At 45.9% G+C, this 15,800-nt stretch overlaps 1 protein-coding gene across 2 annotated transcripts in view; it reads left to right on the top strand.

The window, feature by feature from the left end:
• ZNHIT3 (zinc finger HIT-type containing 3) overlaps nt 1-8,076 on the top strand; it is a 29,814-nt gene extending 21,738 nt beyond the window's left edge. Inside the window, exons 4-5 of one of the 2 annotated variants that reach the window (XM_077481101.1) lie at nt 4,579-4,641; nt 6,530-8,076. In XM_077481101.1, coding sequence (XP_077337227.1) covers nt 4,579-4,641; nt 6,530-6,720 — 254 coding nt within the window. In that variant the 3' untranslated portion in view covers nt 6,721-8,076. The remainder of the gene's footprint in view (nt 1-4,578; nt 4,642-6,529) is intronic. The other variant, XM_077481102.1, reaches the window with a different exon arrangement.
• Nucleotides 8,077-15,800: the final 7,724 nt, after the last annotated feature.

Raw genomic sequence — 15,800 nt, 5'->3', positions numbered from 1 at the left:
GGGGGGGTGGATGGCATTTGTTGACAAAGTATCAGAACTAACTTCAGAAACCGGTACAGCCATTGACCCTGGTATGCACTACAGAGCTGGGAAGAAAATGTTTCTGGAGTGCTGGAGGAGTACTGGCTAACCAAGGTTAATGTAAGGATCTTCTTGGTGGGGGGTCTTTTGATTTGCTTACCCAATTCCTGCCTGCCATATGCAGAATGACATCTGGGAAGTGGTTCTGTTATCCTGACTAGGCGTCCTGACACCCGACAGGATAACATGCTGGCTCGTGCCCGTGGGGGCGTGCAGCGTGTCAGTTTGACACTCCTCATCTCTGATCATGAGAAGAAGCCTCTGTCAGACCAATCACAACTGATCATTGCGAGAACCAGGCATTCCTCGGGTTCGTGATGACAGGGAGAGCCGATCGGTGGCTCTCCCTGTCGGGGGGGGGGGGGGGGGTTCGGGCTGATGATAATCGGCACATTGATTATCCGCACAGCCACCTCAGATGTGCCCCCTCAGCTGTCAGTCAGTGCCCCAATTAAACACAGCTCACTGTATGTCCTCCCCCCTTTTTTTTTCCCCCTGTACCAGTGGTTGGTTCTGCTATATGCAGGTTAGTGTTTGTATTTCATGAAAAAGTAATTTTCACAAAAAAAAAAAACCCTTCATAAATTTAGCCCAAAATATATATTCTGCTACATGTATTTGGTAGAAAAAATCCCAATAAGTGTATATTGGTTTGTCTGAAAATTTTAGGGTCTACAAATGATGGCATATATACTCCAATCTTTTTTTAATGAGTAATGGCGGCGATTAGCGACTTCTAGCAAGACTGATAGTACGGCGGGCCTTCGGACACTGGCTGGCTGACACGTGATACTAATACAGTGATAAGTGCAAACATGCACTGTCGCTGTACTAATGACACTAGATAGAAAGGGTTTAACATCTGGAGCAATCAAAGGGTTAACTGTGTGCCTAGGGAATGTAACTGCACTGTTTTACTGAGGGTTGTGTCTCGGCTTTGCGGGCAGACAAAAATCGTCACAATCCCACTCTCAGTAGAGAGATCTGTGCTGGATCAGCGGGTGCCGGCCATCGGCATGTACCGTATATACTCGAGTATAGGCCGACCCGAATATAAGCCGAGGCCCCCAATTTACCACAAAAAAAACTGGGAAACTTATTGACTCGTGTATAAGCCGAGGGTGAGACATCCCTGTGTCCCGTCCGTCCCTGTGTCCCGTCCGTCCCTGTGTCCCGTCCGTCCCTGTGTCCCGTCCGTCCCTGTGTCCCGTCCGTCCCTGTGTCCCGTCCGTCGCTGTGTCCCGTCCGTCGCTGTGTCCCGTCCGTCGCTGTGCTGTGCTGTCCGTCCATCCATCCATCCCTGCCTACCTGTGCCAATCTGCAGCCTCTGTGTGCCACGCTCTCCTCCTGGCAGACGGCGGCCATTCCTCTGTTCAAAAGCCGCGCCTCCCTCTCTGTGATAGGCGGAACACTCAATTTCCCAGCAGGCAGTGTTCCGCCTATCACGGACATCCTCTCATCCTCGTCCATAGTATGAGAATGAGCGGATGTCCGTGATAGGCGGAACACTGACTGCTGGGAAATTGAGTGTTCCGCCTATCACAGAGAGGGAGGCGCGGCTTTTGAATAGTAAAATGGCCGCCGTCTGTCTGCTCGACACGCTGATCGGGCAGGCAGACGGCGATCACTCGAGTATAAGCCGAGGGGGGCACTTTCAGCCTCAAAAAAGAGGCTGAAAATCTCGGCTTATACTCGAGTATATACGGTAAGTCACTGAGATCACAGCCGGGTGAGCATACGCCCCCCTACCTACAATTGCCTGGTATCAACAGTAAATGGGCTGACAAAAGCCCAGGTGCCAGTATGCGATTTCTAGTCGCAATGGCGACCTGCCACCTGGAATTTAAGCCCTAGGTTAAGTGGTATTTAGTTTAACACTAAGGCTGGGTTGCGAAATGGATGTGGGTTTCCCCGCATCCAATTTGCACGACAGGAGTGTGTGCCCGGCTCTCACTGGAGCCGGTTCACACATCTCCGGGGCCGCTGCGGAACAGATTGCACAGGGGTCCTGTGTGTTTGCTCCATTTCAGGTTCAAATTCAGGCCCGATTCATCACTAAAACCGAGAGCAGGGATGCACCGGACCCCTGCTGTGGGCCGCATACGCATTAAGTGTGTAGGCAGCCTAAAGTGTCATACACACGATCAGATTTTCGTCTGCAAATTGTGTGATGACAGACAGTTTGCCTAAAATCTGACCATTAGTACGCTCCATCAGACAACTGATGGCCAACTTTCCACCAACAAATGTTGGATGGCAGGCTAGTAAATTTTCGGCAAACTACGGTCTGTTGCCAGATTTTCGTATCGTGTGTGTGTGTGTGTGTGTGCACACACAAGTCCAAAGTACAAACGCGCATACTCGGAATCAATGCTCACCAAACACGACATTAGCAGAAGGTGCTCAAAGGGTGGCACTCAAGAGCTGAAATTCCATGAAGTACTTCACTGTGTGTGTTGCCCAACAGTTGTGTACCATTGGTATGCAAGACAAGTTCCTGGCATGCGCCCTTCGGATAAAAGTCTGACGCATTGTTGGCCAACAATCTAATCGTGTGTACGAGGCTTTAGGCATCATAAAAACTAATTATTTTGAAAAGAACTGTTGTCTGGTGGTGTCTAAACAGGGATTGTTGCTCTTTTGCCCTTAATCTTCACCACAGGTTAAAGCAGAAGCATGGCCAAAGCTCTTTTGGCTATACTTTTCCTGTCGGTCATGGGAGTGCACTTAGTTTTGATTCCTGTAACCCAAATTCACCCAACAGTTGGCTAATGTCACAGTCAGCCCAGATTCTGCAGGGATCCTGACTGGCAGCTGGTTCAGCCTCTTAGCATGCCTTTGAGATCCTGAGCCAACCTCTACTGCTTCCTCCACAGCCTGGCACTCCATTGAACACTGCTCAGAGCAGACTTGAGAATTGTGTGATTGCCATTCTTTGACGCTCAGCTCTCTATGTAGAGTTGCACGATTCTGGCTAAAATGAGAATCGCTATTTTTTTGCTTGGAGGCTAGATCACGATTCTTGCGGCGTAACATCTTTCACATAAAAAAAAAAAAAAAAAAAATTGGGCTAACTTTACTGGGTTTGAAGTCCGTCCGTTCCCCCCCCCCAAAAAAAAGACCACTGGGCAAATACAGTGTTACATAAAATATTGCAGCAATTATCCTATATATCTGCTAAAATATATATAATGTTTGGGGGTTCCAAGTAATTTTCTAGCAAAAAATATTGATTTTAACTTAAACAAGTGTCAGAAAAAGATTTAGACTTTAAGTACTTCCTGCATTTGTATGTTGTTAAAAACTTGGCAGACTGCCTGGATTTTTTTCTTTACACACAAGTTTATTCCTTTTGATTTAAGAAGGAAGAGTTAGTTACAATGTTTCATGTTGAAAACTTGGCAGACTGCCTGGATATTTTCTTTTGACAGCTGAGTGAGCAGATAAGTCTCTCCACTTGATATATGAAGGAATCTGCAAACTCTGCAATACAGATTGTCAGGGGGTTGAATCGAGATCACAATTTTTTTTTTAACAATTAATTGTGGAGCTCTAGTGTAGAGCTAGTGGGAAACGGCTTCAGCATCATCAGATCAATGTTGCAACCATCTTGGCAAGTATGTGTTTGTTTTTTAAAAATCCCATACTTCTCTTTTAATGTTTCCAAACCTTCCCCAGATTCATCAAGTAAAGTGAAATTTTTCTGTGTAAAGGACATTGGTTGTGCCAAAAGTCAGCAATATTGTGTCTGACCTTGACTAACCACGATGGGTAGTATAGAATCATTACACGATTAACATTAATTTAAAAGAGAAGTTGTGGTGTTTTTTTTTTTTTTTTTTTTTTTTCCTTTTTTTGAATCATACTTTCCTAGGTGGATGCACAAACTGAACGAACTGCACTCCTGTGATCCATAGAAGTAGTCAAACAAGCTTTGGCTGTACTACTTTTAAAGAGGAAGTAAACCCTGATGAGTTTACTTCCTCTTTCATTCCCTGCAAAGCATAATGGACTACTATGCATCGCATAGTAGCCCATTATGTGTCACTTACCTGACACAGGAGCCAGCGAAGTCGCTGCTGTCCCCTGTAGTTCGCCACATCCATCTTGTTGGTGGGGTCTCGCAGCTCCGCCGCTGTCATTCGGCGAAGCCGCGATGACGTCACTCCCGCGCATGCGCACGGGAGTCGACACGCGCGGCAGCTCCATTCTTGGAAATGCCGCACTCAGTGCGCCTGCGCGCCGCTGTCTACGGTGCATGCGCCGTAGACAGCGGTGCCCGTTTTCGGGCAAATATCTCCTAAACCATATAAGTTTAGGAGATATTGCTTGGACCTACAGGTAAGCCTTAATCTAGGCTTACCTGTAGGTCAAAGTGGTTTGTAAGGGTTTACAACCACTTTAAGTGTGTTTTGTGTGTTAACATTTGGGATTCAAATTTTCAACACTTGTATTCTGCAGAGGTGATAGTTTATTTATTTTTATCTGTTCTTCCAGCTGGTGATTTAACTGAAGATGATGAATCTGATCAAGTCTCCCTACAAAAGCTGAAAATGTTGGGTAATGTTTATTGGTTTACTATATATGTCTTATTATTCAGATCTACCAGTAGTATAAAAATTAGTAAAGGTTGGTTGCTTTTCCCCCCCCCCCCCCGGCCCCCCCCCTTTTTGTGGCAATTTTCAATCTACATAGATAAGCTGAAAATACTGCAGCAAAACCATTACCCAAGCGGGTTCTCCGTGGTTAAGAAAAACAAGAAATACTGTACATGTTTTAGAAAGTATGTGAATGTTGTTATTTTTTTATTTTTTTAAATCCCCAGGTCAAAAAATGTAGTTGGAGTCCATCCTGGGTTGGCAACCATGGCACCCTCCATAAATATAGTGGGAAAATTTGCATAGTAGTTTTTTTTTTTTTCAAAATTGTCGCTCCTTCTTTTTTTTTTTTTTTTTTGTTTATAGCGCAAAAAATAAAAACAGGTGATCAAATACCACCAAAAGAAAGCTCTATTTGTGGGGGAAAAGGGACGGGAGCCACGTCGCACAACCGCGCAATTGTCAGTTAAAGCGGCGCAGTGCCGAATTGAAAAAAGTGCTCTGGTCTTTGGCCAGCCAAATCCTCCAGGGCTGAAGTGGTTAACCTAAGAGCTGTATTGTCTACTCTCTTTTTAAGTAGTACATTTATGGGAAGAAAAAAAAGCAAGGATTAGGCATGCAGTCTACAGCAGGTAATCATATTTTTGCTGGAAAAATATCTAAAGCCCCCAAACAATTTATATATATTTTTTACAAATAATCAAATCAGTATGCTCTATGGTGATAATGGGCTGCTTGCAAATCAATGGGGTGATATCCAAATCCTCTGGAGTGTAATACAAATGTAATATTTGTAGTGCCAAAAAAAGAAATTAAAGCCCGAATATGAAAGTATTTAATAAAGTTGAACCTCACATGTAAATCATAAAAAATTGTGGCAAAAAAAAGTGTTAACGTAAGTATCAAAATCCAATCAAAATCGAAATAACAAAACAAGTGTTGGTCTCTCCAAATAAAGTTTATCAGAATGTGCCATAAAACCTAACTGATCCTCCACCATCTGATCTTGGTTACAAATCAAGTGTATGTGCACTGCCACTTGTAGGAATGGACACTCACCAGATACTGATACTACATCAAATGTAGCTAATACAGCTTCAATCATTTGACACATCAACACAATTTGTGAGGAAATATCCAGCATTCAACTTCCTCCCCTACCCAACACATCAGGTCTAACACCACACTCAATACCATTCTTCTATCCAGTTACCACCGATGAAGTTGATAAACTCTCCATGGCCCACCTCATCACCTGTCCCTTCACAATTACTGTGACCACCTTCTCGCTTGATCCTAATCTCCCTAACCAACATCTTCAAGCTCTCCCTCTCCTCCAGTACCTTTTCTTCCCCGCTCAAACATGCACTGGTTACCCACATACTTAAAAAACCCTCACTAGACCCCACCTGTTTGAATAACTTAATACTCATCTCCCTGCTCCCATTTGGCTCCAAGCTCATCAAACGCTCAAATCTGTTATTTGGAAAGGGTTACAGTTGGGTTTATTGGGAAGAATTTCCTTCACTCAACTCCCTGAATAGGTAGACTGCAATAAAAATAAACGTTTCTAACATTTCACCTGCTCTACTGAACTGAAGGTTTTATTTCTGTCTGTGACTTGTAAAGATTTCCCCAGACTTTGTCCTAGGGATCACGCAAATAGGGAGATATCCCTATTTGGGACACAAATGGCCATAAAAAAAACTCTAAAATTCTTTTAAAACTAGAACAAATCACATGGAGTTTAGCTTTAATGGTAGTCTGTGAATTCAATGCTTTAGGCTTATAATCTCTCCCAATTCAGTCCTACAACTATTAAATGGCTTTTTGTTTTCCATCTTTTACAGACGAGTCAGATGAGTTGAAGCATTTGTTACTCAATCCACATCTCCAACGACTGGTAGCAGCACTTGACCAGGCTGAGAACAAAGATCAGGAATTGAAAAAATATATGCAAGAACCATTGTTTGTAGAATTTGCAGACAAATGCCTTTCCATCGTAGATGCAGAGGAGAAAGAAAATATTTTTCAGGACTGATGGCAGTGTGTGTTTAAAATAAAGGGCATCTCAACTGTCCTGTAACTGTTATACTGCTGTATATTGTGGTAGTGAACCAGACAAAAAGGGCTGAAGACAACATACTGGAGCCTTGTTTGGGACCTACTTTATTTTTCCTGGGATTTAACAGGGTTAAGTTCTTGCTAATACTGTTCTCGTGAGAAAAAGTAAACCTTTTTCCTAAACCCAACAATACACTTCAACACCCTCTACTTGTAGGCGCTAGATGCTGCTGTTGGCCTGTGAAGAAGTAGTACTCCTATGTCAATGCAGACCGACAGATTATTGCAGACAGGAACACGGTTACAGTTTTGAAAATTCAGTGGCTTAGGCCTTGTTTAGACTTGTGGTTGGAAGGTGGAACAAATGCACAGTTAAGCCGCAGGCAGCAGACGGGGTGTTTACATGCTGCGGACTTGATCCTTCCTTTCTCAAAGTTGTCCCGACTTGTAGTGCTAGGTGCACGCTAAACATTCAAATCAGTGGGGAAACATTGCAAATGGCCTGCAACTGTGTGCAATGCACGAGATTGTGGCATGTGTTGCAAAAATGGGGTTAAGTGGGGGTTAGGTGGCATCACTTCCTTACTGCCTGCCAGTAGTTGCTGGAGTATGATCTGATCACAGATCGGGCTTTAGAGACCAGGGAGATTTAGACGCATGTCTAAATCTACCTTTTAGTGTTTTCTTTCGTAATGTGCTCTTAGGTGCCTAGGTAAATTAGTAAAATTATCTGTTTCTGACCCAGTTTATGAAAGGCACCTTTTGTAACTGCAATCTTGGTATGAATGAAGGGTTTTTTTTTTTCCCATCTGACGGCATTTCCTCTGTTGCTTTCATATACACAATTTACTTGACAAAACAGTAGAGCCTAGTACACACTATCAGTTTTTTTTTTCGTCCAAAACCCAGTGGTCAGAACGAAAAAAAAAACTGAGCTAGGGACGAGATCCTGTACTAACAACCTGATGGTAAAGCGATCTTCCCATTGAGCTATTGTGTTCTGATAGGGGGACGACCCCCCCTTTTTCGGCCATACCCCTTTGGAAAGCAGGCAGTCGGCTAACTTCTGTCGGACGGGCTGCTGCACACATGGGATAAATGTCGGCCAATTTCTATTGAATCGCTTGATATTTAGCCAGTGTGTAAAACTTACAGTTGCATTAGCTATTTCTGAAATCATTTGAGGGCCATGGATTCTCTGCAGGCCAGAGATAAGTTTGTCTTGTGGACTATAGCTAGGTTTATATACAGTAAATAATATAAATGTTTGTGGATAGCACCACCATATCCAGAAAGTCTATATCTGAATAAAATTGTTTTTACTTACATTAAATGTTTAATTTTTATTTTTTTGTATGAGAGCCATGTATTACCTAGCGTAAAGTGCAACAATATTAATGTATTTTATTTAATAATCAAATTACATTTTATCTTATCAATGATAAATGTCATATTCCCAGTAATTTAAACCAAAGCACAGAGCTGAAAATAAAACTGATGACTGCATGGCAGGGTGGAGGGTTGTTTATCAGCGCAGCCCCCCCCCCCCCAGATGCCCACACTAGACCACCATGGAAGTGGGCAACATGTGGATGGCCAGGTATCTACCCCATGGCCATGCACAAGTGCAAATGATGCCCAATCTGTGCCAGTCAGTGACCACAAATGGGTACCAAAATAGTCAGTGCCACCCATCACTGCTGCATATCAGTGCCCGTCAGTACCACCCCATTGATGCCACCTCATCAGTGCCCGTCATTGAAGAAGAAAACTTATTTACAAAAATTTTTAACAGAAACAAAACCTTTTTTTTTTTTTTTTTTTTTCTAAATTTTCGGTATTTTTTTATTTGTCGCGCAAAAAATTAAAATCGCAGAGGTTATCAAATACCACCAAAAGAATGCTCTATTTGTGCGAACAAAATGATAAAAAAATTGGGTTACAGTGTTGTATAACCGCGCAATTGTCATTCAAATTGCTACAGCGCTGAAAGCTGAAAATTGGCTTGAGCAGGATGGTGTCTAAGTGCATGGTATTGAAGTGGTTAAAATGCATGCAGCGGATGACATTGACACATGCACTCTGAAGGTCTGGGAATGGCCAGAGACACATGCCATAGTCAGATGAGTATCTCTGAGGTTCCAAAAGGAGGTGAGAATCTATCACTTGACAAGTGGCCAAGTTACAAATTAAAAACAAAACTTTGATGCATACCCCAGTTAAAGCAGTTATAAAAACCCTCACAACCCCCAAACAATATTATATATCTCTAATTTTTTTTTATTTTTAGCAGAGACCTTGGGGAAAAAAATGCAATACATAACCACCCCCCCCCCCCTTTTTTTAGATTTTACAAAAAAAAAAAATGTCACGCTGAGTAACCAAACATGTCAGGCGCAGCGGCGACAAACTATGTACATTTTACTATCCATAGGTGACGCTTTAAAAGCCTTTACAGGTTACCACTTTATATCTACAGAGGAGGTCTAGTGCTAGAATTTCTGCCCATGATCTTGCATGTGTGGGACGATCACTGTTTGTGTGCATGTGGGACCAATGCATGTATTCGCATGCTGGCATGGGGGGGCAGGCACTTTAAAATGTGTGTATTAAAAAAAAAAAAAAAATGTTTTATATTCATCAACCGACACAGCTTCTCTCATAACCATTGGGTTGTTATGCCCTATTACTAGGAGATACTAGGCATTAGTTGTAACACAACGCTCAGAACTTAGTTCTGTCCAGGGGGCGGTCCCTTGGGCAAGAACCCTCCACCCTGCCATGCAGTCATCAGTTTTATTTTGCCTAGTGAAGGAGAAGGACCTAGGAACCCTGCGGGCCCATCGGTCCGTGCTTTTTTTTTTTTTATGCAGAAGTGGGACTTTTTGCGCAAGATGATTGATCCTGTGATCTACGATCAACAGCCGGCTGGGTGACAGGCTGGATACCCTTATCCTTGTAGTCTCTCCAGTCTGGCCATCGAGCGTGTGTAGGCTGCAGCTACGCGCTCGGCAGGCCACGACGAAACCTCAGCTCCAGAGGTGGTCGTGAGCTTTTATGCTCCAGGGCATACATATGACCGGGCTACTGATGTCTACGTCACAGTATGCCAGGCTAGCAACCACCCTGTACTAATCAGTGAGTGGGTCTGTGATGGAATGTCTCCCAGCTCTTCAGGACTGGTAAGTACAGCTCTCCCTGCTTCGGCAGGGCTGAGCAGCTGGGCATTCCCTGGAAGGTAAATTGGGGGGTCCCTCACCTGCCTCTCTTCTCTCCCATGTCCCTATCTCCCCCGGGGGATGCTGCATGTGGCTGCTGAACGGTGCGTGCGTGTGTCTATGCAGGGGCTCTCATCGGGGGGGGGGAGCGGTGTCCTGGGTCCTGTTCTTCATGTCCCTGGAAGGTGTCTGTGAGGTTTTGCTGATGTCCTTTTTTCAGATGCCATTTTCCTGTTGCTCTCCTATACGGGACACCGGCGACCATTTTCTTGAAGCCTGAACACGTTTTTCAGTGTTCTCTAGTGGCAGCATGTGCTCCTAGCCATTTTCCCTGTGATTTGTGTCTTTGTACTGGACACTGGGCGGCCATTTTCTTATTATTATTTTTAAGCCTGAGCACATTTCAGAGCGATTTACGCGCCATATGCAGCTGCTGCCACTGACACAGCTTTATTTCCTCTGCACCTGGGAGCCCACAGGGACTACAGGCACTACTTGCTGGATAGAGCAGAAAGCCCCTCAGCCAGCGGCAGTGAGGAGGGTGGGACTGTCACTGCAAGTCCCCTTAGGGTGGCAGACAGGGTAGGGTCAGCATGGCTTCAGAAATTGGTGTTTCTTCCCCCGGAATCCAGGCAATTGCAACTGGGTCACCTGCAGAATGCGCAATGCCCATGGAAACCCTGACGGCGGTCCTCAATTTGTGGGGAAAAAAGGTGCAATAAAGCGGCCCCTGCCTGCCCCCCCCCGTCCTCTGGTGCAGACTCGGGTCCTGCTGAGGCTGGTGACCCCTGCTCTGTTTTGTAAGATGACGCTGACCAGGACCGACAGTGAGGATGAGTCCCTGTCCGGGTCTGTGCGTGACAAAGCACTTGTTGGGGCACTTATCACAGCTGTGCGTGATACCCTGAAGATTCAGGAGCCAGCAGATCCCTCTGCTGCTGTAGCGGTCCCTTTTGGGTCCCGCAAGCCAGCACGTTGACCTAAGGTGTTCCCGTATCTGACTTATTTTGACAAGTTCATTTACAAGGAATGGGGTCGCCCACAACGGACCTTTTCAGTCCCCAAATAAATGGTGGTGCGTTACCCTTTTGAAAAGAACCTCCTCAAAAAATGGTCGGCTCCTCCAGTCCTGGACCCCCCAGTATCCAAGTTAAATAAATTAACCATGATCCCAGGAGAAGGGGACTCTTGTATTCAAGGATCCCACGGACAGGAAGGCCGAGGCAGTGGCTCGTTCCTTGTTTACAGTTGTGGGGTCAGCCTTGCGACCAGTAGTGGCATCCGCGCTTGTGTCGCAGACACTGAGTGGGCAAAACATTTTTGCACCGCTAAGGGGGAGAGCAACAGGCTTCTGTCTACGTGGAACTAGCAGACCAACAAGTGGCCTTAAGTACCTCTGTGATGCGGCCCTGGATACTCTCCCTCTGTTATCCAGGGCTTCAGTGTCCGCTCTGGTGCTGAGGTGCCTGATTTGGCTAAAACGCTGGTCTGCTGACCAGGCATCCAAAATGGGGGGTCGCCTTTGGGAGTTTGCAGCCCGGTAGTCCTCTCGGCTATCCGACCAATGGGTCTGCGATCTGATTTCCTTCCACATTCTTCCCCTCCCACATACCCATATCCCTGGCTTACCGGGAGGCTCTCTTGGGGAGAAGTAAGGGACCTGCTGAGTCGTGGGGTGGTTGTACCGGTTCTGGAATCGGAACGTTTCCAGGGATTCTACTCAAATCTGTTTGTAGTTCCCAAGGAGGAAGGGGTATGTCCAATCTTGGACTCAATCACTTTGTAAAAGTGCAGAGGTTCGGAATGGAATCGGTTCGCTCAGTTGTCGCTGCACTCCATAAAGGCGACTCCCTGGCATCCTTAGACATCTAGGATGCGTACCTGCACATACCCATATGCCTTCGGCATCAGAAGCGCATTCTGCGATTTGCAGTTGGGGAAGCCCAATACCAGTTTGTGGCTCTTCCTTTTGGTCTGGCATCAGCCCCTCGAGTCTTTACCAAGATATTGGCTCCAGTTTTCGCGTTGCTGCTGCAACGTGGAATCGCGATCGTGGGATACCTAGACGATCTCCTCCCTGAGGGCATCTTCCACCTCAGAATTAGAGTAGGATGTGGCGATCACCATGCAGATCCTGAAGGAATTTGGGTGGCTGTTGAACCTAAAGAAGTCGGTGATTGTACCGACCCAGCGTCTGGAGTACCTAGGCTTGCTGCTGGACTCCATGGAAGCGTTTTTTCTCCCTGCACTCTCAGATCCGCGGTAAAACTGCTTATAAACCGCAAGTGGTCCACGCTCTGCTTTTGCATGCAAGTCCTGGGACTCATGGTAGCCTCCTCTGAGGCAGTACCTTATGTCCAGTTCCACACCAGAGTCCCGCAAGAGGAGAGTTTGACAAAGTGGACAAATCTCAGTTGTCCCTGGATCAACGGATCCAGGTGAGCCAGTCAGAGATTCACTGATCTGGTGGCTGAGGTCCCCGGTGATTCAGTCTGGGAAATCGTTCCTACCTCCTGAAGTGGACAGTGATCACATCGGACGCCAGCCTATACGGCTGGGGTGGAGTGATGGGGATTCAGTCAGCTCAGGGCCTCTGGCCAACGGAAGAATCCAAGTTGCCGATCAATCTGCTCGAATTGAGAGCGATCAGGGTGTGCATCTCCATGTGGTCGATGAGAATTCAGGGGCATCCAATCAGGATCCAGTCAGACAACGCCACAGCTATGGCATGCGTCAATAACCAAGGGGGAACAAGAAGCTCAGCCGCTGCACGGAGGTCGCTCACATACTTCGGTGGGCAGAGTGACACGTACCGGCCCTGTTGGCCATTTACATACCGGGAGTGGAGAACTAGCAGGCGGACTGAGTCGCCAGATGCTGGACCCAGGAGAATGGACGTTGCATCCAGAGATATTCATGTTATTGTGCCTGAGGTGGAGCACACCAGAGGTATATCTTCTGGCCTCCCGTCTCTCAGAAGGTGCCAAGATTCGTGTCCAGGACATGAGCCGTGGGCAGACGCACTGGTGGATCAGTACCAGCTGATCTACGCCTTTCCTCCACTGAAACTGTTACCACGTCTGCTTTGCAGAGTGGAAGCTGAGGGGATCCCAGTAATACTGGTTGCCCCAAATTGGCCCAAGCGCCCTTAGTACGCAGACCTAGTGCGCCTGGTGGCAGACGCTCCCTGGCGACTGCCGTTGCAAGAGAACCTTCTGTCTCAAGGTCCGATTCTCATCCTGCTTTACCATCGCTGGCTTTAACGGCATGGCTATTGAGAGCCAAGTGTTGAGGAACCGGGGTCTGTCGGACTCGGTGATCCCAACTATGCTGAGACCGCGAAAATCTTCTTCTTGGAAGATATACCATTGTATCTGGAAGGCCTACATCTCCATGTGTGAGGGGAGGATGGCATCCGTGCTCCTTTTTCTATATCCAGGATCCTGCTGTTTCTTCAGCAAGGAGTAGACCAGAAATTGGCATCAAGCAACTTTAAGGGGCAAATTTCAGCCTTGACTGTTTTTTTTTTCTCCCCCAGCGACCCCTGGCATCACTCTCTAGTAAGCACTTTTGTTCAAGGGGTGCGGCATGTAGTTCCTCCGGTGTGTCCACCGTTACCCCCGTGGGATCTGAACCTGATGTTATCAGCGCTGCAAAAACTACCATTTTGAAAATAGAGAGATTTCCCTGTTGACTCTTTCCCAGAAAGTGGTCTTTCTAGTAGCCATCACATCGGCCAGGAGGGTTTCAGAACTGGCAGCCTTGTCTTGCAAGTTGCCCTATCTGGTTATCCCCAAGGATAAGGTGGTGTTGCGTCCGCAACTGTCTTTTCTGCTGAAGGTGGTCTTGGCTTTTCACATCAATGAGGACATTGTGTTACCATCTCTGTGTCCTAAGTCGACACATCCTAAGGAGGTAGGCCTTCATGCTCTGGACATGGTTTGGGCTCTGAGGGTGTATTTATCTGCCACAGCTCCCTTCCGGAAGTCAGACTCTTTGTTTTGGTGGCTGGTCTGAAAAAAGGCATGGCGGTCTCGTCTGCCACCATTTCCAGGTGGATGAGACCGATTGTAGTACAAGCCAACGCCTAGAAGGGGCAGGTTCCCCCCTTTCTGGTCACGGCCCACTCCACGAAGGCAATCATAACGTCTTGGGCCTGCCGACATCAAGCGTCTGTCACTCAAGTGTGTAAAGCAGCGACCTGGTCGTCTGTATACACTTGCACTGACATCTACCTTGTAGAATTTTGTATCAGCTGATGCCTGTGTTGGCTGAAAAGTTTTGCAGGTGGCTTTGTAGTTGTAATTGTATACACTATTTTTGTCTTTTTCCTGTTTTTACCCCCAAAAAAAAAAATGCTGTACCATTTTTTTTTTAAGTTAATTGCATTTGTTATCACAGTTTTTGGTGCGGTTTGAGGGTAGTGTCTCTCTGTTGAGGAGCGCGTGGTTTTTTTTTTTTTTTTTTGTGGTGGTTATTCCATACACTGACGTTTTGTGGGTAAAGTTTATATTCGTTCCCGCTTGCCATGGTGGATGAAGGTTTTTATGCCGTTTTCCCCTTGTTTTGTCACTGCTTGGGAACGTCCCAATGGCTAAGAGAGGAGCTGTGTCAGTTGGTGAATATAAGATTTTTTTTTTTTTGTACTCACCGTAAAATCCTTTTCTCTGTAGTTCACCAACTGACACAGCACCCGCCCCTCCTATTTTTTATTTTATTTTTCCCTTCACGGATGCGTGCTAATAAGACTGCACTGATAATTGATGCCCTGATTATCAGTGTGGATGTCCCTTTAACACAAGCTAGTTATCGTGTCTCTTCTCCGCTCCTCATGCTGTCAGTGTTAAGAAACACAAGCCAATAACAGGCTTGTGTTTACATCCGTGATCAGCTGTTATTGGACACAGCTGCTCATGCGGTAAAGGGCCGCTGTGATTGTCCCTTTTACCCTAATCTGTGATTAGCTGAGGCCAAAGAACTTTGTGATCACAGGAGAGCATCATATGATGGCCTCCCGGCAAAGGAAGCAAGAGCTGTAGCTTTCTTTTGGCTATAGTAGGGTGGAAGTGGTTAAACGATAATACTAAATACCTTCTTGCAGAGCACTGCTCTGTGGTCATATGACCCCCCTCAATGCTACCGCCCTAAAGGAGTTTAGTGGGAGGGGCTGATATTGCCCTCTGGCAGCCACCAGAGTTAGGTCACAGACTGAACATCGGCGCTGTGCAAGAAGGTATTTAGGATTATCATTTTTGTTAAAAATGGAAATGCTCTACAATATCTTAATAAAACGGGGGGGGGACACACAGGAATAGGCAGGATCAACCACATATTTTAGAACATAGAATTGGACAAATGACACCGCAAAAGCACTGTGGCATCAAAGGAACAGGAACATTTTTCTTTTCTTATTAGAGTTCCAGCCACTTTATTGGTTCTAATACAGCCATCCTTGTGTACAGCTCAAAAGCATCAAGACCTTTCTCCATTTCCACCTTCTCTATCTGAGCCAGAAGTGAATCCACTTTCTCTAGAAGTGGTAGAAACAGAAGAGATTGAAGAGGAGTCTGTGCTAAAGGAGACTGGTTACCCTCAGGCTCCTATACATCTAAAATCCTGGCTTCACGCAAAATGCTTGCAAACATAGATATGCTTGCTTCTGCTGTGTGCAAAAGCCTTGGCATAGTTGCACTTGATTATCCACCATGCCACTAAGCCACAGGTCTTAAAGTGGTGGCCTTCCAGCTGTTGCAAAACTACAAGTCCCTTGATAAATTGCAAGGCTGACAGTTACAAACATGACTTCCATAGGCATGATGGGACTGTTTTTCAGACTCCT

Source organism: Lithobates pipiens, unplaced genomic scaffold, assembly GCF_037356315.1.
Source record: "Lithobates pipiens isolate NorthernLeopardFrog02 unplaced genomic scaffold, aLitPip1_a1.2 Scaffold_16, whole genome shotgun sequence".
In the NCBI taxonomy this organism is placed as follows: Eukaryota; Metazoa; Chordata; class Amphibia; order Anura; family Ranidae; genus Lithobates; species Lithobates pipiens.
Note: the sequence above shows the minus strand (reverse complement) of the source record. Positions and strands in the feature narration are given on the sequence as shown.